Source organism: Eucyclogobius newberryi, unplaced genomic scaffold (genome assembly GCF_026437365.1).
Source record: "Eucyclogobius newberryi isolate DKJ021-1_F unplaced genomic scaffold, fEucNew1.0.hap1 SCAF_18, whole genome shotgun sequence".
NCBI classification, from domain to species: domain Eukaryota; kingdom Metazoa; phylum Chordata; class Actinopteri; order Gobiiformes; family Gobiidae; genus Eucyclogobius; species Eucyclogobius newberryi.
Window position 1 is genome coordinate 15,203,329 of NW_027315812.1, and position 23,085 is coordinate 15,226,413.

General features: G+C 39.5%; 1 protein-coding gene and 1 non-coding gene across 2 annotated transcripts; one reads left to right on the forward strand and one right to left on the reverse strand.

Moving 5' to 3' along the window:
• Positions 1 to 4,254: 4,254 nt before the first annotated feature.
• Positions 4,255 to 12,024, reverse strand: pex2 (peroxisomal biogenesis factor 2). The gene is made up of 2 exons (XM_072450637.1): positions 11,970 to 12,024; positions 4,255 to 5,336 (listed from the first exon to the last, which is right to left on the reverse strand). Exons 1-2 carry the CDS (start codon positions 11,971 to 11,973, stop codon positions 4,399 to 4,401), a joined length of 942 nt encoding a protein of 313 aa, XP_072306738.1. The 5' UTR covers positions 11,974 to 12,024; the 3' UTR covers positions 4,255 to 4,398.
• A 526-nt stretch (positions 12,025 to 12,550) lies between these two features.
• On the forward strand, positions 12,551 to 12,631 carry trnal-uag (transfer RNA leucine (anticodon UAG)). Its single transcript has one exon. It is a non-coding gene; the product is annotated as a tRNA-Leu (tRNA).
• The last annotated feature ends 10,454 nt before the right edge of the window (positions 12,632 to 23,085 follow it).

Genomic DNA, 23,085 nt, shown 5'->3' on the forward strand with positions numbered 1-23,085 from the left:
AACCGCTGACCTTCGATCGAGAAGACGAGCACTCTGCCATCTGAGCTCCTGTCGCTGTCGCTGCGTGTGAATGAACCAGGTTGTGAGTGACTGGTTGTGGACGGCCTTTTGGCGCAGATCGGCAGGCGCGCTTCCATCAGTTGCCCCCTGACAGCTGTGACTATAACTTGCCATTGCTGTGCGCAGACGTTTGTCAAGCTTGTGAACTGTCCTTTCAACTAAATACCCCAAATATGATGTATTTTATATTTATATTGATGTAATTAATTAGAATTTCTTGCTGAGGAATAAAGTAGGTGTGAGTATAGTACCCAGAGTACATCAAGCACTAAATCACTTGCCGGTATTCTGGACAAGTTTCAAAATAACATTACTGCCCAACTCCAGCACTCAAGGCCAAGAAACTCAGGTATTTTCACTCCTTCATTTCATTAGGCTTTCTCAATCCTTCAAGCGGTTTCAAATGAAGAGCTAAAAGCCATGCGTAAGCTAAATGATAACATTCATTCAAGGGATAAAAATACACATGTACGAATCAAAGCTATTGTACTATCCTTATTATTATCCACCTGCCGAGGGCCCTGTTCCAATTAAAGAGCAGCACAGACGGACCGTAGAACAAGCAGCCGCCCAAACCAATGAGGCTACAATGGGCAGAGTAAAGTACTCCATATTACCGGCCTAGAGAGGAGCTTTCTACTTTAAAAACTATTTAATCAGGAAAATCAACGCCCCAGATCAAAGCCATGGAGATGAGGGACAGGCGGATAAAGCGTTTCATCACAGCAGAGATAGTTAGGGATTCACCGCACTAATTCCCTTTCTCTTAAACCTTCGTCAGAGGGGGCACGGGGCCAATTTGCTCCTAAATGGCTGCATTTGAACGTGTAGATTACTTTGCATAGCCGCTGGGGATGTGGGCTTGCTCCGTCTCCTCTCCTTCCACACATCTAGGCCTGTGAATTAGAAGAGATCCAGTGACAGATAGGCTTAGCGCTGCTGCAGTTACCTTTGCTTAAGATCAAACTTTCAACTAAGAGCTCAACTCAATTAATAGACTTTAATGCAGCGTTTGGGCTTTATCTGGTCTTATGCCGGAGAATGGGAGCTTCAATTAGTGAGCCGAGGTAACAACGGCAAAAAGGGTTTGTTGGAGCTCAAGTTGAAGCATTTTTCTGGTACTTTGAATCTCATTTAAAACTATTGTTGCTGTTAAATTTGTGCTTGTGTTCTACAGTAGCACGTGCAAATTAGTTTTAAATGTATATTGTTGTTATTTCGGTACGCCAGCTTTTTTTGCCTGTCCAAAACAAGTAGGACCTCAACAAATATTGGGATTTTTAGAATTCACATGGAATAATTTAAGTAGCCTAAATTATTTTGAACGGCATCAAGCGCAAGACCTTATAACTGTAATAATATATTCTTGGAATACAAATGTGTTAGTATTTTTTTAAATGTGTTTTTACCAGGAAATGTTGTTGGGACAGATCATCTTCAAACCTGCAACACAAAGTTACTAAATATGTCTCCATATCCTCAGTTATTATGTGTATCAAAGTGATGAAAATCTAGCTCTGTTGCCATAAAAAATCACAAACTAAAACGTATAAATATAGGCAACATTTTCAGGACTTTTTACCATTCAAAATATGCTATATATATATATGCTATATATGGCAACCGTCCTTTTTTTCTCCATCATTCTGAAACCCATGGATATCAGAGAGCACTGCACTGTATTTGTACGTTGAATTGGTTAAAAATGCAAGAGTTGTTTGTTTGTCAGTGTATATCTGTTCCGTCTCCCTTACAGGCATCTGCAATGTCAAATATGAATAAATATAAATACATCTCTTAACACCACCTTAGTCTGCTGCAGTCATATTGGCTTTGGGCTTCCTGCCTTAAAGCCTTTTGTTACAGAATGGCATAAGTAAAACGTCCTTGATGTATGTGGCCCCTCACACTGTTCTCTGTGTATTTTCATATAATGTCAAACCAATCATCCTCACATATTTGAACCTTGACCAAACTTTCTCTGAATCCTCTGAATACCATCTGCAGTACTTCAATGCATGTGCAGTTCATTAATTTTGGCCTTGCATTGTCATCAAGGACACACAAGGCACATCAATTCAATAGGTCTAGGTGGGGGAAGTAAAGATTCTATTGGTCAGTGGCATTAATAATTTAAAGTTCAATCCTCCAAACATTCTCCGGGACATACCTTCACCCGGTGAGGTGAAACATTTCACTCTTTAATCCAGTCTGCTAATAATAATCTCATCTATGGGCGAATGCAGAAGAGCGTCTGCCTTCTGCATCTCACTAACAGGCTTTCTATCACGCCTGCAGACGCAATTGATCTGCAATCAGCAATTAAGCCCTAGTGATCAGAGTGAAGGAGAAGGGAGAGAGGGGAGGAACTCAACCCCCCCACGCTCGTCTTGTGTCAGCACGGGAAAGGCTTCTCTCAGCTGGGGTGCGTCTGGCCCGCGGCTGGGCTCACTGGTGGAGGTTAACTCCGGCATAAATAAGCATCTTTGGACTCATTACAGGGATTAGAGAGTAATTCGCCTGCGAGGAAGGAGCAGACTGCCAGGGTTTTGGTACAGTTTACCACAGTCTTATAGGGGCGAGCACCCTAGAGATTATTACAGGGGGAGGAAGAGAGAGAGAGCGAGAGAGAGAGATAGAGAGAGAGAGAGGGTCTGCCTGTCAAGAGAGTGAGTGTGTGAGTCAATCCACGCCCCCGGCTGCCCCCTTGATCTGGAGCATGTTGGGCTGCTGTGAAAACGGATAATAGGAGTTAGAACGACCAGGGCCCAGTCTATGCATGGAGAGGGGCGCTCCTGATTGTAAGAACTTTTCCCTCGTCTAGGCACTTAGCTAAACAAACCCAAGAGGTAGCACTCTATCAATTTTAATGATGTTGAAACACAATTTAGGCACAAAATACACAACAAATGCTAATTCAGTCATGATGAGAGGCATCAGAAATTCCGCCCCATTATTTATTCAGTCGACTTTCTGCATTTTTCATCAGAACAAATATTCCCATTTCAACAAACACACACACACAAGCACACAGAGAGAATCTGAGGCATAAATCAACAAGTCCACTCGTCAAATATGAGCAGGATCTGGTCCGCAGCGGAGTGTCCATGAGCTCTGGACAAACAGATCTGTCCTAAGTCCAGCCTCAGACACAGATCCAGACAGTCAATATATGCCCACATACATTTAACAGAAGAGGTCAATGAGCTCCACAGTCAGTAATAAACTCTTATATACACGCCCATTTGTACATCGTTATCGTTTTCTCATTTTATAGAAAACGGGAGCAAAAAATATCCAGTACCGGTATATTTTAAGAGTTGAACAATAAACATTAGTGTTAAAGCATTTGTTTGAGGAGTTATCTTAAAATAAAGGTTATACTAAATGATCTTGACTGACAGAGGGAGGTTATGCAGCCTGCGCTCTCACCTTTAAAATAAGTTACAACTGAACCTGTGTTGCCAGTACATTATCCTGCATATAGAGGACACATACAAGTGTTTCTCCTTCTCAGTGTCCGGACAGGCCATGCCTCATGTTCAGCTCCTTCTCCTCCAGAATCCCCTCACTGAGCTGTGGAGGCTGCACTAACAATGATTCATGATTAGTGCTGGTGCTGAGCTTTAGGTAGTGACTATTCAGATCAGAGGACGCTGACGTTTAAATCAACTGGATTTCATCTTAGAAATTGGCAACACACATGAGAGACACATGAGAGGCTTATTCTGCTTTCTGATTGGATAATGGTCTTGAGAACCAAACAAATTATAACAAACTATTTAAAATAAAAAATCTTCATGCCCTCATTATAAGAGATAGTTCAAATCAAATTAAGTCAAGTTTATTTGTAGAGCACATTTCATACACAAGGCAATTCAAAGTGCTTCACACAAGCGTTCAAATCACAAAGAAACTACAGAAACTTCTGTGAACAGTATAACAAGCTTACTCATATGATGTGCTTTAAGGACAACATACTGTTTTTTTCCCCAGCTGCCTTTTTATATGTAGAAAATGTTTCAACATAAAAAATATATATTACAATGTTTTAATTGTTTAAATTACTGTGTGACAGCTTTTAACCCAACATGTATGACATGGAATCCACATTATCCAAATAATCACAAGTACAGAGCAGTAGCAGAGCAGCACAATACAGGATATATGAACTAGTCTCAGTTGATTTTATTTTATACATCCTTTAATTATTTCATAAGCATTTCACTTCCATAATATTGTAATTCATAGATGTTTCTTACATATTGTTACTCTTCGTCCAGCATGAGGAATCTTTCAAAATAGACCACTTCTAAACTGCCACCTACACTGTGCGTATCAGCGCTCCTCCACCTCCATCACGGCCGGTGTAGGCTGCCCCGCTTCAGCTCCACATTTGGGACAGGTGAGGGAAGCGTCTGCGATACTGTGACTTTTGACGCAGTAGTAGCAGAAAACGTGCCGGCATCCGACTGTGTGCGGCATCGTGGGCCATTCCCCGCAAAATCCACACTCTTTCCAAACCACCTCACTGCCCATGTTTTCACCCTTATTTGTCATTCTTCCGAATATAGTAGAATTGACAGCTGCTTTGATTTTGTGTGTATTTATCAAGGGCAAAAAGTATATAAAGAATTCAGCAAACCCGTGCCATAGCAGCTCACGGTTCATGTACTGGTAGGAAATGTCCCTGACGACATTTGGTTTGCTAAAAACGGCTCTAGCCCCCACAATCCTTTCAGCCAAGACGGGATGCTGCCCCTTTTGCAGAAACACCAAAAAGTTAAAAAGACTCGCAAACTGGATAACACTAGACATGAAGGAGAAGCATTTCCGCAGCCCATATTTGACTGTCTCTCTCTCCAATCCTCCGGGACCCAATCCTAAAGCATTCAACAAATTATGTGAACGTTCTTGGAGCCAGCGGGGACCTGCGGTGAGAAAGGCCAACCCCAGCTTCTGCCTCCGGGACAGGGGCCTATAGCGCGGAGAGGCGGAGAGCGTGTTATGGTAGCGCACATTAAGAATAGATTGTCCCACCGTGGCACTGTTGGGATAGAGGGTGAACTTCCACAAGAGCAGTTGGAGGAGGGCTCTCAATTCGGGCTCCGCAGGGGTGAGCAGGCCAGGCCGGAAGTTCTGGAAGCAAAGGGAAAACTGGGACCACATCAGCTGCTCCAGGGAAGAATCTAGCTCCAAAGCGTCAAGCTGGCTGATCCGCAAGACTGGATTTACCACCTCAGAAGCAGAACCAGCAGTGTTTTTCTTCTCATCCCCTGGAAATAAAAAGAACAAAAATGCATATCAAACTATTTGATTTTATTACTGCCTTGTTGATAAATGAAATTTATCTTCATTTTCAAACCTCAACTCGTAAAACTGCACGCTGTCATTGCATGGGTGTTTGGCATGTGGTTTTACAGTAAATTGTCTTTTTGGATGCAAAACGTTTTTTTTCTTGCAAATACAAGATTCGGGTAATGAAATTAAGGATTTACTGAGCTGTTGTTTGAGTGAGGCGGTGTTGCTATACAGTCCCACATCAACGAATGAGAAGAGTGAATAGTTCAATGCAAGTGTAAGCATTGATGTTGTGAGTGTAAAATCAACAAATGATACAACTCTGTATATGTACTGGCTCTATATTACATTCAGTGCAAAAAAAGAGAAAAATTTAATCTAATCACCTAAAACTGCCTGACCCCACAAATAACAGACACATGCACACTTTCACACTCTAAAATCATGACCATGACGCTGAATACAAATGAACCAGTTGAGAAAGCACCATCAGAGGAGCCGTCTGCCCCAGGAGCCGATCACCGCTCATGGCGCAGACGGCTGCTCCAGAGGAAACGCTGGAGATTCTAAAAATGATACAAAATAAGTAAACACTAAAACTATAAGACATAAACTTTAAAAAAAAACTAAATAAGAGCACAGATTTCTACCGAGGTACTTTGCATCATTCTCAACTGGATGGTCCTGAAATATATATATTTTTCTGCCAAAACCGATATTTAATATTGGACCTGCTGTCATGTCCGATAATCAATATTTGCTGATATTGATGGCCATATTTGTACATCAATTGGCAAGGCAAGTAGAGCAGTAAAGTTCAGAAATTACCTTAAGTTTTCAAATAAAAAATAAATTAAAAAAAGACAAACTATATTTTCATTCCATTTCATTAACAAACTATATTATGTCATGTAAACATACAGGCACCTTTATCATAATTGCTAATCTATTTCAACTAGTAATAGAATAAACGATAAGAAAGATATTGTGGATCTTTGCAGATACCAATATATGGAAAAGCCCCCCCATATTTCACCAAATCTGATATCAGCACCTGTATTTCCCCAACTTTCTTTAACTTTTTATAAATACATTTAAAGTACTCGCGCGTTTGCTTTAGCTACATAAACAAAGGATTTCTATTCTATAATTGTTATTAAAATTCGAGAGCAGAAACAATGTAAAACAGCCAGGACAATACTTGGAAATACCCTTTCAACAGTCACCCGATGTACCGCAAACTAATGCACACATTGGGACAAACTGCTAAAGCCGTCGGAATGAGGCCCTGGAGGTGCAGCCCATCCTGTTAGCGAGGTTATTTTCTCTTTATACCCACAAACGGAAATCACTTTTCACATGTAAAACCCGTCCTAAATGCAACCTTTGAGCTGTGCAATGCAGACGAGCGGGGGGTCTTAGGCACACAGACATCCAGCAACACACATACGAGGGGTGCAGCCTAAAGGTTCCCTCCAAGATAGGGCTGTGTACAAATCACATCAACGGGGATTAAGCTAACGGCACGGTCCATGCTTTACCGTAAATATCTGCAAAATGTGGAACTTTTTTATACTTGAGCTGGCTATTGTGACGTCCAGTCTCAAATACTCTCCAGTTTTATCTGCCCTCAAATGCTTAAGACTAACTAATAGCAGAGCGGTATCGGGGGGTGTGATAGAAGAGGGGACTTCTCTGCCATTGGCTTTTGTGTCTTGCCAAACAGGATTTGTCATAAGGCTTTAAAAGAGATTTCAGCTGCGTAAATATGGCACTTTTGACAGAAAAAAAAGCCCCGATGATGGTCAACTTTGTCAAATAGGTGGAAAGAAATAATATGCAGTTGCAATAGTTTAAAGCTTTATGGCAGTTCACAGGGGCATCAGCGTCTCCAAGATGCTTCAATAGCGCCTGGATACACCGTCCAACTTAGTTGGAATTAGCAAATGAATGAAAAGGGTGAATGCAAGCCAGAGTAAGCAGGTGTGACAAATTTATTGAGCAGCTGCAATGTTTAGGATTGAAACTCGCCTGCAACGGAAGTATACTGAAGATTATATGAAAAAGCAAAGATGTAGTTTGAATGCCTAGAATCAAACAAAGTTTAAATAAACAGTGTACTTTCAGGGGTTTCCAGGTACCTTTGCAAGGTAAAATTTGCATCTAAGGCACAAAACTATTTATCGTGTTTAATGAAAAACACATATTTCAGTAATACTCTAGTGGTCTCTCTCCTCTTCATTTTGGTTAACTTTCTTGGGTTGTCACAGTGAATCAACTGCTTCCAGGCTTTTGTCATAAGATTCAAACCATTCATTTAGTTTCAGTTTTACTCTCTGTAGCTGGATTTGTTACACAAGAAGAATGTCATCAATTGCTGCATATATATGAATATAAATGTACTTTATATCGAGAGTAGAATAGGCCAATTTATGATCAGAATAGCACATCCTAATCTTGAGATTTTTAACGGTCCTAAATTGCTCGGTTGCACTAGAGAGGAATAAATGCACTGGGACAAAACGTTGACCACAGCTTAATGAAAAGAAAAAAGAAAAAGGTGATGAAGATGGTTGTCAAGATGATTCAGTTTAATAATTAATTATTAAATTAATAAATAATCTTGATTATTCAGCTAACAACATTGGTAAGAACTAAAAGATGATATCTAAAAAAGAATAATTGTGAGAATTGTAAGCAGCAACAATGCAAAAACGTAAAGTATGTTTTTATCTGTTTTTTATGTGACAAATTTATTCAGAAAGTCTGACATCATAAAGCTAGACTTGCTAGACTCGTTAAATAATTAAGGATTTCACTTTTGTTTGGTCATAGTGCCAACAATCATGTATAATCACACAATAATTGTAACACTAAAATTGTATATAGTGATGAATATTTAGGTCAATGAATTTTGCCCTTGCATTAAAACAAAACATATCACAGCCTTTTCTCTACTGCCATAAAACAAAGTTAGAACTCCTAAAACACATGCTTTTACTGTCGGTAAATTGGCTGTGGACCTCTCGATTAAAAAGGCCCCTGCATATCAGTGATTGGAAATGACCGAATCTAGAATGCATTTAAAGCACAGCCCTATCATATCCTATTTTTATTTGCCAAAAATGTGCAGCTATTGTACTCCACTAGCCTTGTAGAGATCCATGCGCGTACACACAGCAGGTAGTGGAAATCCCCATCACTACAACAGCAGCAGCAGCAGCCCTCAGGAGAGTAAACCCGGCTGGGTCCAATATTCTTTTCAAAGCCTTTTATCGAGCAGTTTACAAGTTATGAATGAATATGTTTTATTTGGGGAAACACGGTATTGACAGCCACCTATCAATAGTAATGTGACTATTGTCAAGGGTGTGTCGATATTAATGTAATTATGATGTAGAGGGATCAGGGGGATGTCGGAGTCGGGGGCCAAGTAACATCTCCTGCCCACTGCCGTATCAATAGCCAGGATTGCTATTGACGGCTTGCCTACAGACTTGCAGCACTTGCCAAATATATAACAAGCAGACACTTCAGTCAATGCCAAGCTGCCTATAAAAATTAAGCATTCGAATTTACAGCGCTTTTACCTTGGACAGCTGGAAATCCATGTTCCTTATGTAATAGTCAAAAGTCACAGTCAATGCCAGTGTTTACAGAATAGCGACACAGCAGATCTAATAGACAGCGGAGCATTTGCACACAGAATAAGGAAGGCGGGCAAAGATTGATGCCTCGCTCTCGCTCACACGCGAACGCTCCACGAAAGGTGAAATATTGACTTGATAATACTCTTCTGGGTCATCCAACCAACTGAACTGGTGACAAAATGCCCTTTATTGGAAAGCCAGTGTCAGATGGGTTTTGTGAAATTCAATCTAAGAAATCATGGAAAAGAAGTTGGGTCGTGCTGGTCTTTCAGAGAGGAATGTAACGCTTTAACATACACTTTGCTGAAAATATTATAAAAGGTTTTCTGATTTGATTCAGGTCATGAGTCCACTCCCCTTGTTCTCTCAGCCAGTGCATCTTGCTCACACAAAGATAACGCACTGACTCAAGGCTGACTGCCATAGCATACAGACAACAACAACAACAACAACAATATCCAATCTAAAGCAGAACAAGCTACAAGATTGCTTCAAGGCAATGGGGCCACGACCAGTGTGAAGGAGCAGAGACAGGGAAACAATAGAGCACAGAGCATCTGACTTTTAAGGTCTACAAGTATTGGGTTGTATATTACATTATACAATGTAAAAACACAGCGCATACAATTTTTAGGGTTATTAGAAACTGGGAAAAAAAACAACTGTGCCTCAGTTGCCCCAGCGACATTGAAGAATGAGTTAAATGTCAAAACCAAAGTTCCCAATGTGGGCAATAAGATATACATTACAGAGCTGTATGCATTTCATAAAATATATGAATACAGTCTTCTAGTTCCTTCCTTCTGATCGTACAGCACAACATTACTTATTTGTGGCGTTATCACGAGGCGGGGTGAGATGGATGTGAAATAAGTGAGGAGCATATGCAAACCCCTATTGCATTTAGTGCGACCTTGGCTCTAATGCTCACAATAGGAGGAGGGAAACACAAGGCCCCACCACACTGCAGCTTTGCACCAGGGGAATAGCCAATAGATAAAGGTGAAAGGATGTCTACCTCTCACTCTTGACCTTGGCGTCAATACGTCTGGGTGGGGAGTTTGGAGCAATAGACTGAAGACTGGTGAGAGTTTCAAAGGTGACACTAGTGACAGATTATGCACTGAAATGCACTGATGATATATGGTTTTCATAACAATGCGGTTTTAAACGACGTAAAAACACTTAACGGCTAGCATAGTAGTCTAGTACATTTCCAAGCACTTAGCCTTGGTTGTTTGCATAATACACTTGCTAAAATAATGCAGAAACATTCACTTGGACTGGTATGAAGCTTGTAACGAGAAATAGGGCCCGCGTTTGGCAAAGCGCACTGGATTGCAACTTTTCATTTTCTTCTCTCAGTCATGTAAATTAATTTGTGTAAAAGCTCGGGTGAATAAAACCCATTTCTCCACTCTCAATTTTTACCCCCACTCCTGCACTTCCTCTTTATTGCCCCTTTCGCCTGGAACAGCCTATTAGCCACGGCCTGCTAATGTCCTCGCGATGAAAACGGATGGGAATGTCAGATTTCCAACTTTAAGAGAGTGATGTCATACAGCAGACCACGAGCATTAAAGAACCGGCCCACGATCGCCCAGGCGGGAACCAGACTAATTGTTATGAGTATGTTTCATGAAAAATGAATGCGAGCAAATGCACAGAGGGGTCTTCTGGTTGAGTACATGTATGTCTCTAATCACCCTCCACTTCCCCGAGCCACGTGGTTAAGGCCTGAACACAGAGAGCCAAAAACACACACATCAGTTATAGCAATCCCACATACAAAAATGTACTCGGCTTAATCTGGTTTGCACGGAAGGTAAATTATTTAAGAGAATTAATTGATTTTGGTGATATGAAGGTTGAGTATGTACGCTCAGGCTGTTTGAGTAATAAGTACAAGGCTTTGCAAAAAACTTAAAAAGTAATGAATTATTTATAGGTGAATTATTTATAGGCAAAAGCTCAACACATAATAAATTAAGGGCACTAAAGTTGATTTCTCTAGAGTCAATGAAAAAGACCTTTAACTTTTGTGCAGAAAGTTTTAAAAGTGGCATTGAGGCGTTTGTAAAATTGGAAGTTGTAATATGGTCACTCTTGGAATACATGCCAGTATGTATAATGCATTTGGAGCAGCTACGTATATGTATGCGACTAGTTACACTCCATTTATTTGCTATATATCTCAAATATATAGAGTGGTAAAAAAAAAGTGAGGAATTACTTTCGTCTACTTTCGACAATCCAAAAATGAAGGGTCTGGAAATATAATAGTGTTTTAAGTTAACTAAAATGTTAAATACAAATCTAAATTGCTTTAATTTCACCGAATACTTACATGCTCATAATTACATGCTTTATATTCACTCAGCAAGAGTTTTCACATTCCCTCTTTGTCTTTTTATGCCTATTATTTTGGTTGATTTTCAGTAACAACAAAAACCTAAATCTGCTCTATTTTGATAATAAGGCAAGAGCATTATGTGATAATCAGGATAGGGATTAGGTTAGGCAGAGTGTGTGAGGGCAATTCAGTCAAAGCTGCTGGAAAAGAGAGATATAACCGCGAGACAGATAAGAGGAGTGATGATTGGGATGAGAAAAATGAAGAGTAGTCTCTTGAAAATCAATAAAGATCAACTTTGCCTTGAATCTCAATGCAGAAGATGTGGATCTCTGGCGCTGATTATTTATGGGAAATGGACTTATGTGGAGAGCAAATGGCATTTTCCCCCAAGAAACATAATAACAGCAGCAGCCTACCAAATTGACGCCAAATTAGAGGATAAAACTAAGGAACCTGCTGTATTATACCAAGTTTTATATGCCGTCTGTGTCGTTGAGATTATACTATTCTAATTGAATCTCACTAGATGCTATCATAACACCCCGAGCAACGATCCCGAATATAATATTGTCGATAGTGTAGAAAACAGAGCAAATATTCACCCATGTTCCTCCCACAGAAAGACCCTTGTCCGTGAAACGAAAACAACGAGCACTTCCTGGTTGAGGCTCCTCTTACTTCAGAAAATGACCAATCGTGTGCGTCGATGGCAAAATGTCGTACCACGTGACCACAGGCAGCCAATAACGTCCAGCAGCGGCACCACAGCGGTAAACAGCAGGGGAAATGGGACTTTTTTCCCTTCCTCTGTGAAAAGCACGTTTCGATGTAATAACCGAACATAACGACCCAAATGGTTTCGTATGGGACGGTAATACACGGAGTCATGTCGATGTATATACGTTATTTTTGGCTAAGCACTTAGTTTACTAAGTTTCACTTAGTTTTCGTTGCACTAGCTTGTTCTAAATGTGTAGTTCTGTGACAGCAGGACTTGCTCACGTGTTGTTTTGTTGTGTGAGCTAGAAAGGATCTACACAAGGGATTCAAGTATAAATGGAAAAGGTACTAAGTCTAACCCTAAACATGTGCTTCACGCTTTACTGACGATGTGACAGAACGTTTTAAAAGTTTTATGAAATCTGTTGATTGAAAAAGTTCTGTGACGTCACGCGTACGGCAAGGTAGCGTGGCCGAGCGGTTAAGGCGCTGGATTTAGGCTCCAGTCTCTCTGGAGGCGTGGGTTCGAATCCCACCGCTGCCATTATGAAACAGTCACCCATTTATAACTTTAGTAAAAGTTAACTTTTAATGTATCGAATGTATTTTGGCTCTCGGAAAACCAGAAAGCAAAGAAATGAAGAACTTCATTAGTTACTGCTGTTCATTGTAGCCAAGATCTGAAAGCGTCCATTTAAAAACTGCTAAAATGCAACTATTTAATTCCAACAATTTTTGGTTGATACAGTTTATTGACATGCTTTTTATTCATGCTGGTGATTACTAAAAGAGGAAAGGCTGCATAAACATATCATGAAAGAAGACCAGAAAATGCGGAGATCCACTTCCAGCTCCATATGGGGAATTGGCCAAGTCTACCTAAAATAAATTAATATTTAATTAAGACCTTTTGTACCATGTAAATATTTCACCTGAGGACATCCACATGTTTATAAAATTTGTGGTTTTGTCTCTAAGCTTATGCTAACATACAATAAATGTAATAATGTTAAAATAAACACCACAAACTGAATTAACCTGAAAAAACATTTCCCTCTGCATTCTATGTACGTTCATCAAGTTTGTCTGTTTCATATTTGTTAATGTACATTAGCCTTTAGCTTTGAGACAAAAACACATCCTTTTATAAACATGTATGTTTCCTCTGGTGACATATCTACTCTGTAGTAAAAGTCTGAACATGCTGCGAGTGATTATCCATCTGTAACTCGCTCTTTTCAATGCTTTTTTATTTTGATTTATTTGAGCAAGACTCGGCTACGTCTCATAGAGAATGACTTGAATGAGAAGTGAAGATCCACACTTTTACGAACTGGACTTGGCATTAAAAAGACCCATTCGACCTAAATAAACTTCATAAACTTCCGGCGCTGGCGCCCGCTGGCTGCCTGCTGCAACGCTCCTCTCTCTTTCACACTTTTTGCACTTTATTTATTGTACTTTATACCTGATGTAAATAAGAGTGTTTACTTTACCACTATTATTAGTATATTTTATCTTATGCAAGCTATTTTTATTTTATTTTATCTTATTATCATTTTTTTTAGTATATTATTTTTTATATATTATTAGTATATTTGTCTTATGCTTTTCCCCCCTCTATTCCTTATTAAGAATATGAGAGGTTTTGTTTATAAGAGTTTCTGTTTATAAGAGCTTTTCTATAAAGAGGGAAAGCTTAAAGTTTCCTATAAGTTATCTGTTCTTTTCTTCTGTATCTACTTGCGTTGCAACACCGAAATTTCCCCATGTGTGGACAAATAAAGGCATATCTTATCTTAAATGAAAATACGGCCTACTGTTTCCATAGGTACTGCATATTGCTGGGATATTATCTGCCCTGTGTTGTACTATCGCCTGACTCAAAACAGGAGTCTTACATGTGCAGATTCGTCTATCCATTAGGTTATGATACGGCCCAAAATTCAAGCAGCATCCTGTTTGCCGTGCCTTGGCCATCAGAAATGACCCCTGTCCTGTCAGATAAATGACAGGAGGAAGCAAAGGGGTGCTTTCATAAAGCCGCAGCACTTGTAACAGGTGGCAAATTGCATTATGTTTCCATCCCAGCTGTAGCGCTCAGGAACACAGATCCACACTCATATTTAGAAAAGGAGAGGTTTCTAATCATCAGGATTGTCATGAGGCATCATTTAGTTACACAATGGAGCGTGTGTGAGGCGGCCGGTGCATCAGAGCAGGTAACAAGGTTTCAGAGATGGGTTTGGTTTGCCCGCCTCAGCCTTGTTTGGTCTTAACAAGGTTATTGTTAGAACCAAGGAGCTTCTAAGTCTTACAGGCTGATGTGAACACTCCATCACTGCTTAGCCTGCCCAATAGAGACATTGTCAGTTTGAAAATGTATTACCATAAGTTCAACTTGGATGAGAACACACTTTTTAAAGCCTGTTTAGTTAAGTCAAGTTGTTAGTTTAGGTTAAATAACTAACACATTGTTCAATGTTGTCTTGTTTCTTTGTCTTAGATGAACGTGGATGTGTTTCAGTGTCATGAGAAAGACCTCTCACACCAGATCCAAGACTTCATCTTGGCCAGAATTAAACTTTCTCCAAGTCTGGAATGAAAGCACATTTGTCCATGACTAAAGTAAGGCCACAGTGTTTATGAAACATAAGCATTTCATTTTCTATATTTGGGTTTAGTTTGAGTCTGTGCGAAATTACTGGAATTGTCGTAGCTTTGAACTCCACTGGTCTATGTGATTCATTGATTCAATTTATTTGAAAGACACAATTCCATAAAATATTGAATGATTACAAGCAAAAAAAGTTTCAATTAAATTGAGAATTTCTATAATGTAAAAGTGATTATACTAAAAAACATTCATAGACGGAAAGGCTACTTTTTCTGAAAATAGTTTAAAAGTTACAAGTTCAAGGCTTATCTAAATTACAGTAAATCAGTGAACATAGGTGAGCTAAGAAAATTATTCTAAACAAAAGTAGTTTTATTAAAAGATGATCACGAAAGATCAGAACTAAAGGTGCCCGAATCAAACCATCATTTTCTTTCTTCTTCAGTGGTACAGGGGATCGTTGATGTAGTGACCCTAGTGTTGTTCCTGTGGTTATAGCCATACGTCTTTCACCACACACTGAGTGGGGTTTGCACACAGAAAAGTAATCTCGCTCTATTGTACACCATACTACGTATCTGCTTTCATGGACAGAAGGTCAGAGGGCCAATGCAAAAGGGTCATAGCAATATAAAACTGTGCATTTCTTAACATTCAAAGCCGCCAATTTGAACTTAATTCAGCCATAATATACCAGCATGTACAGGTATCAGAGCACATTCTGTATACTATTCAGCTTTAAACAACGCAACTGTACTTGTTGTCAGTCAGTATTACATCTATTGTGGACATTTTACCCTGAAGTCTTACATGTGTTGCCTATTATTAAATACTTTGTGCAACTATAGTCATTTTGCAAATAATAAATTGTAAAATGGAAAAGAAATGGATGTTTTTGTGCTTGTGTTCACTTGTGAATCTCCGTTTTCACACGCTAACTCACTGTCTGATGAAGTTACTTTGAGTGTTTTCTGCGTCTAAATTGGTAAACACATACTTAAACAAATGCCCTGCTCCACTCCACAGTCTATTAGAGTAGTCAGGGGACAACTGTGTATCTGCTCTGATGTCCATAATGTAAAATCCAATCAAATGAAGAGCATTTAAGACTATTTATGGGTCGTTTCACCATGTAAACGATGCAATAAGGTTGGTAATAGGAGCTTGGCGAATGTCTGATTGAATCGTAGTCGATGGTCCTGTTGATGCACAATAGGGTTCAGAGGTAATGGGCACTACAGAGTTTGTTTTGTGACCATAATATGATGAAATCCAATGTGTTCTATGGACTGCTGCAATTAGCCAGTTTATTTGTTATTCACAATGTACTGGGATTCCATATTATTTGTGTATAGCGGTTATATTTTACATTGAGTCTAATTTTGTGGGATTTATTTCGTTTTTTGCCCCTTCCTGTCAAATCTCAAGCTTAAGATCTAATTCTAGTCTCTCAAATGTTGCAGCTAAGAAAACAAAAAAAGGTCATCAAAGGCCTAGTAACCACGAGCACAGCTTGTCCAGCTATGGATACAAGATTTTATTTTTGGACGCACAATAAGAACACTGAAATTGCAACCTGCACATTAAACTATCTAGTAATGCCCCCATCAAGACACAAACATTGCTGGGATGCACCACTGCCCTGTCTCCCATGACCCCAGGAAATGGTTACATTTAGTTTACCATTAGAACATTATTTATTTGCACTGTTTGTGGTGTAAATTTTGGTACTGGCATGTAAAAGTTCGGGCTGTAGTTCTTAAGTCTCTAGTCAACCCTTTACATATACTGTGTTTTTAGTTATTTAGACTTTATTAGACATGACATGGAGGACATTCAGAAAATGATTAGAGCCAGGAAACAATCGCTAGATGCTGAGGCCACACAGAGCCTGGCATAAGTGCTGCAGTAGAAATGCCCACAGAGATGCCTGAAGAGATGACTGTAGAGATGCCCATAGAAATGCCCATAGAAATGCCCGCAGAGATGCCCGTAGAGATGCTCATAGAGATGCCCGTAGAGATGCCCATAGAGATGCCTGTAGAAATGCCCGCAGAGATGCCCGTAGAGATACCCATAGAGATACCCGCAGAGATGCCCATAGAGATGCCCGTAGAGATGCTCGTAGAGATGCCCGTATCGATGCTCATAGAGATGCCCGTAGAAATGCCCGTAGAGATGCCCGTAGAGAGGCCCGTAGAGATGCCCGTAGAGAGGCCCGTAGAGATGCCCGTAGAGAGGCCCGTAGAAATGCCCGTAGAGATGCCCGTAGAGAGGCCCGTAGAGATGCCCGTAGAGAGGCCCGTAGAGATGCTCATAGAGATGCCTGTAGAGATGCCCGTAGAGAGGCCCGTAGAGATGCCCGTAGAAATGCCCGTAGAGATGCCCGTAGAGAGGCCCGTAGAGATGCCCGTAGAGAGGCCCGTAGAAATGCCCGTAGAGATGCCCGTAGAGAGGCCCGTAGAGAGGCCCGTAGAGATACCCATAGAGATACCCGCAGAGATGCCCATAGAGATGCCCGTAGAGATGCTCGTAGAGATGCCCGTATCGATGCTCATAGAGATGCCCGTAGAAATGCCCGTAGAGATGCCCGTAGAGAGGCCCGTAGAGATGCCCGTAGAGATGCCCGTAGAGAGGCCCGTAGAGAGGCCCTTAGAGATGCTCATAGAGATGCCTGTAGAGAGGCCCTTAGATGCTTGTAGAGATGCCCGTAGAGATGCCCGTAGAGAAGCCCGTAGAGATGCTCATAGAGATGCTTGTGAATCAGCTGCTTGGAGGGGTTGTGAGGAGCAAGGCAGTGCGAGCCGAGGAGGTCAGGAGGTTGCGATGGTTGACTATGCTAATGTTGTTGTTAATGACTTTGCTGTGAGTGATAGTTGATCGTCTTCATTACCATATTAACTCCAGTGCCCCCACCCAACTCAGACTCCCCCCAACCTCACAGTCTCTCGCCATGCGGTAATGGATGCCCCCGTTTGATCCTTGGAATAATGAACTAATTAGCTTAATTAAAATCAATAGAGGTGCCAATACTGGGTTACACATTTCAGAAATGCTGTCTCTATCAGCGAGGAAAGGAATATTCCCAACGTGAGAGAGCGCATGGAAGGCATGAGCGCAATGGGAAGCAAGTGTCTATGGGATTGGAATATAGGAAGGCAAAAAGTTTGTGAAATTATTTATTATTAGTAGTAATTGCCCTCTAAAATCTCAACATAAATTGACCCTTCAGTTTAATTGCTAAAAGCTTAGCTCTCATTAAGCTTTAAACTTTTAGACCTGGTTTGATCCTTGTTAATTAATCTTTTAGCCTGTTTTTCTATGATTTACTCCTTGTTGAGTGCTAGGTTCGTACTGGTTTAGTCCCAGGTTAAACATATTATTATATATTATGTTTCAGTCACTGTTAGTTCTGATCTAGACCAAGTTAGACTGTCTTTTGTCGTTGATTTAACATCAACATTCACAGTTTTTTTGTTGTGGTGTGCAGACGTTTAAAATTGGTTTTAAGTGTTGAATTTAAGGTATTAGACAGGGGTACAAAAACATAACGGGAGGGGTAAAATTAATACTAGAGACAAGCCAGGGGCCGGAGAAAAGGCAACTAAATGAGAGCGAGAGGGCGAAAGAGGTTCCTAATGCTGATTTATGAGTGCTTGACGGTCGTTAGCTGGAATAAATGGCTTATAGGAGTGGCTGTTGCATTACTCCCTGTACAGGATACTAAGTGCATTGTAAGGTCAGCCATAAGGCCAAACTTACATATGTAGCACTGTGCCCTTGTAAACCTTTGTTAATATATCAGCACCAGTACTGGACTGTAAGTACTCAACTGATGACTGCATGAGACGGATATGTGCATTACAATACTGGGACAGGAACAAGGAAGTTTATCTTACCATCAAAGTAAATACTTGAGTGCAACTACTACAATTAGTCTTGATTTTAATGAAGGAGCCCAAGATATGGCCCACATACTCATTAGCTTGAACAAAAAGTTATCTGAAAGTATCCTTATTTGTGATTTGGTAGAAACACTTTCAAAAAGCAAAGCAAATAAAGCTGGATAAAACATAGCATGCATGGCATATTAACGTTTAATATTTGCCTGTTTTTTACTTTCATAAATTTAGTAACTTGGCTCCCATTTTATTTGTCCCATTTATGTGATTCAAGAATAGAAAAAAGTACTTCCATCTGGCAAGTTTGTAATATTTCTTTTAGAAGATATGCTCTGAATAATAATTCTACTTTTGTCAAATTAATTTAGTTTTCTTCTTGTGAATAGTTAAAAGCTCTTATACACATTGCATATTTTTCTGTTTGTCTCAAAACTAGTCCTTATTAGTATAAAAAGTGCAATATGATGCAATGTGTGTGTAATCTTCTCTTTTGCCTCTCCTCCTCCACTTGTGTTTTCGACCATTAGGTTCATAGTAGACTTTCCACATCTCGCGCATCTAAAAACACGTATGAGTCCCTTCGCCTCTAACAAATGAGTTCCCTTGGTCATAACCTCCACAGAGCTTATTACCTTAGATTGTGGGCCTTTTTTCATAATGCTACGACTAGTGCTGACAGATTACTAACAGGATGAAGTCGCGCACACACACACACACACACACACACACACACACACACATACACACACACATCGGGGTCCATAATGAGACCTTATTCCGGACACCGAACCTCAGCTGCCTGTAAATTACATCTGCCGCTCTGCCATACATACTTAATCAGCTAATGTTGTTTTATTTTGTATTATTAATTTGTTCTTGTTTGTGATTTATCTAAAGCGCCTCGACATCACACCAATATTTTGTCCGCTTTACAGTTCAGAGGGGGCAGAGGAAGGAGAGGAAGCTGTGCGCGGAGTCGTGTACTTAGGGGATTGCATCTGTAATGAATTGACTGGCTGTTTAGGCATACATAACATTGCCTACTACTCACCTTAATAATGGAAGCAGGTCGTAACTCCTGCTAACCCAAGGGTATATGTGCAAAGACACACTTTCTATTGCCAAGTGCGCACACACAAATCTACCTATATTAGCTGGTGACCCCGCTGTGTGCCAGGTCTCTCCATTGTCAAACGACAGCTGCTTTGGAATATCAATATTTTATGATGGGGGGAGAAAATATTTCAGGTTTTTATATTGTGTATGGATAATAGCGACTTTCTACAGCATAAATGACCGTGAATATGTCACAGGTCTACAGCAGTGAAGAGAATGTTTCACGCTTTTATTCATGACATTTCTATGGAAAAGAAATCATCTGAACTAAAAATATCTCGAAATTGTTACTTGGTACTGACATGTATTTACTCTTTTATGTAATTATGTTTTATTTACATGTATTTTTCTGAATTCATTAAAACACACACATATACAATTCATAACTGTATACCGGTAGTACCGGTTGTGAATAATTGATCCAAGTCATTTTTAAGTGCAAAGCATAAAAGTATACAATTTCAAGGCCAGTTTCTGTATGACGTTTCAGTCCCCCATCAGCGCACAAATAAACAAGTGGAGTTTGCATTACAAATTCACTTAGTTTAGACCCAGAGCCCGTCCTCCAGTAGTAAAGTCCCACAAACGCTGACCGGTGAGTCATCGCTGTCGCCATCGATTTCCGTTTCCCTGAGTGACCCCTGTCGCCACGACGATAGAGTAACCCATATTTCACCAGACCTGCTGCCCTTTCTCTCCTCTCTCTTTTAGACATCGCATCTATGCTCGCACCCCAAATATGTATCGTTTATATGTATAGATATTTATTTTCATATTTTAATGCTTATTAAACATTTATAAATAATTTTTAGATTTGTATCATAATTAATGATTTGTAATTTTTTTGTTCATGATTAGTACATGTTTAATAAACGTAATGTATAAATGCTTTTATATGTTTTATATCTTATTATTAACGTTTACAGACGCGTCTAATTATTTTTATTGCAATCAAATTTGTAATCAGTCCAATTTCAAGTTCAATTCACTCATAAGTCATAGCATACACAAATAAACATACAAAAATGAAATAAAAAATAAAACAATACAATAGTCTACAACAACAACAACAACAACAGGCAGTCTGGCTATAAATGGGGTTATTTAAGTCTGGATTTAATAGGAACAAGTGTTGTGTTTCTGCGTTTCAAAGCATTCCTTTCAAAGCCAATGACTTCCTGTGCTACTGTTACATCAAATATGTCTTTAGATGAAAGCCTAACTATCGCATTATTACCATAATCACATTTCAAAATTTACTTCTTCTTTGTAGGCCATTTGATCTTGTTATTCTGGTTCTCCCTGATATGAATTGGGTTATTTGTGCGTACTTGATCCTGTCATTGGAAATCAGAGAAACATTGACCGGAATAGTCACTTAAGTTTGTGTGTGCTTTTTCATTTAATGCTTCCTTTTTCCATCATGCAATATTATGTTTTTGTGGCCAAAAATATGTTGAATTGTTAGTAATTAACAAGCATTTCTCACCTTTTCCTGTATGAATCCCTTCAAACCTCAAATAAAGTGTGATTTTTTTAATCATGAGTGACAACACGTTTTACTTTTGTTGTTAATTTAATTTTGATTATAAATATTAAATTTATTCTTGCGTTTTCCCATTATGCATTATCAAGTTCACAGTGAGAAAAGGTGAGATTTTTAACTAATTAACAAGGCTTTTTGCACAGTTACCGCTTGTCAAAGCTCATATCAGTTGGACTAAAAACACACACTTTCAAATAATGTGATAATTACTGCCTTCAGAGATCTCTAATTAAAACAAAACCACTAATGATATAGTAACATTTCTCCTGCGTGGACCTTAGGTCTCTGAAGAGGAGCTCAGGGCTGTGTCTCTGGATGAGCATGTTGGCCCCACAGCACACAGCGCACACTGGTAATGTATTTAAATATGGTACATGCTTCTTGTGATAAATGTCTTGTCAAAAGTTTACTCTGCACTATTAACCAATGAACTAATAAGTTACATTATAATAAGTTCCTGGGTGGACCACACACCTACATGCTCAGCAGGCAAGTGCAGAGAGAGGTAACAGAGTTGGCCTCAGGGACTTCTCTCTCCTCAGGGAAGGAGAGGTCCTCAGGCAGCCGCTGCAACACCACTGTCCCTTTGGCAATATGCAAATTCTCATATGATATCTCCCACCGTGCACGGCTCCAGCCCCTCAAGACCTGTTCTGTTTCTAGTTGATGGATTTTTTGGGGAAAGAAATACTTTTAATTTTAACATATACTTTTGGACAAAACCATTGAAAATATCATGTTCTGAATCTATAATTTAATGCAAATAAAGGTATTTTACATTTTTACACTGATAGTGAGACACCTGGACTCATCAGGGACATTTGAATCTTTCACAAAAATCTTGGTTGTTTTTTTGGGAGAAAAAGTTATGAATTATAAACTCTTATTGCATTTGTCAGTTATTCACATCTAGTTCTTTTTGGACCAACTATTCTTAACTTTTTTGCACATGTATTTAAAATATGTGGTCACCCCCTTTTTTGCGCTCTTGTATTCACTGTATTATCCTTATTACGCACGCCCACTTTTAGTTCACTTTTTTCATCATGTCTTCTTTTGTTTGTTCATTTTTATAAAGTCAAAGTAAGTTGTTTTTACCATGCTTTACCTTAAAACAGGGATGTCAAAACTTTTTTCACCGAAGGCCGCATTTTTAAACTTACACGAAGCAGAGGGCCACAAAACAACAATGTGAAAGTGAATCATTATAAATTTTGCATTTGACATTGTTTCGATGCCTCCACACCTTTAATAAGACTTGGAACATTAATACTAGGTTGGTAAAACATCAAAAAGCTTGAAATTTTCCAAAATTAAAAAGTACTACTTTGGTTACTTTGTTGTTTGGACCAACTTAGCAGGAAGCCGGACGGCTAACAAAAATTGGTCTGAGGGCCGCATTTGGCCCCCGGGCTTTAGTTTGGACATGGCTGCCTTAAAACTTGTCAAGGTAAAAACAACCTACTTTGTCTTTAAAAAATAACTAAACACATGTCAGGGCTGTAGTTATATTGAGTAGCACTGAAAACACTGTCCACCAAAACACAGCCACGTCTCTTAATTCAAGCATTTAATTAATATTCCAATAATAGTATCATTTTGTAAGGATTTTGGCCCCTAGGCTTTATTAGACAAAGACAGTTTAGTGTGAAATGGAGATGAGACTGGGCAAGGACATTACAAATGATTGAGGGCCGGATTCAAACACACAACAATGTGGTTTGCTCACATGGAGCGCACATGTGCCATCCACTCGACCCCCGAGCGATCACCAAATAAGTAAATTATGACTTGTTAGAAATATCTGAATTTGTGTA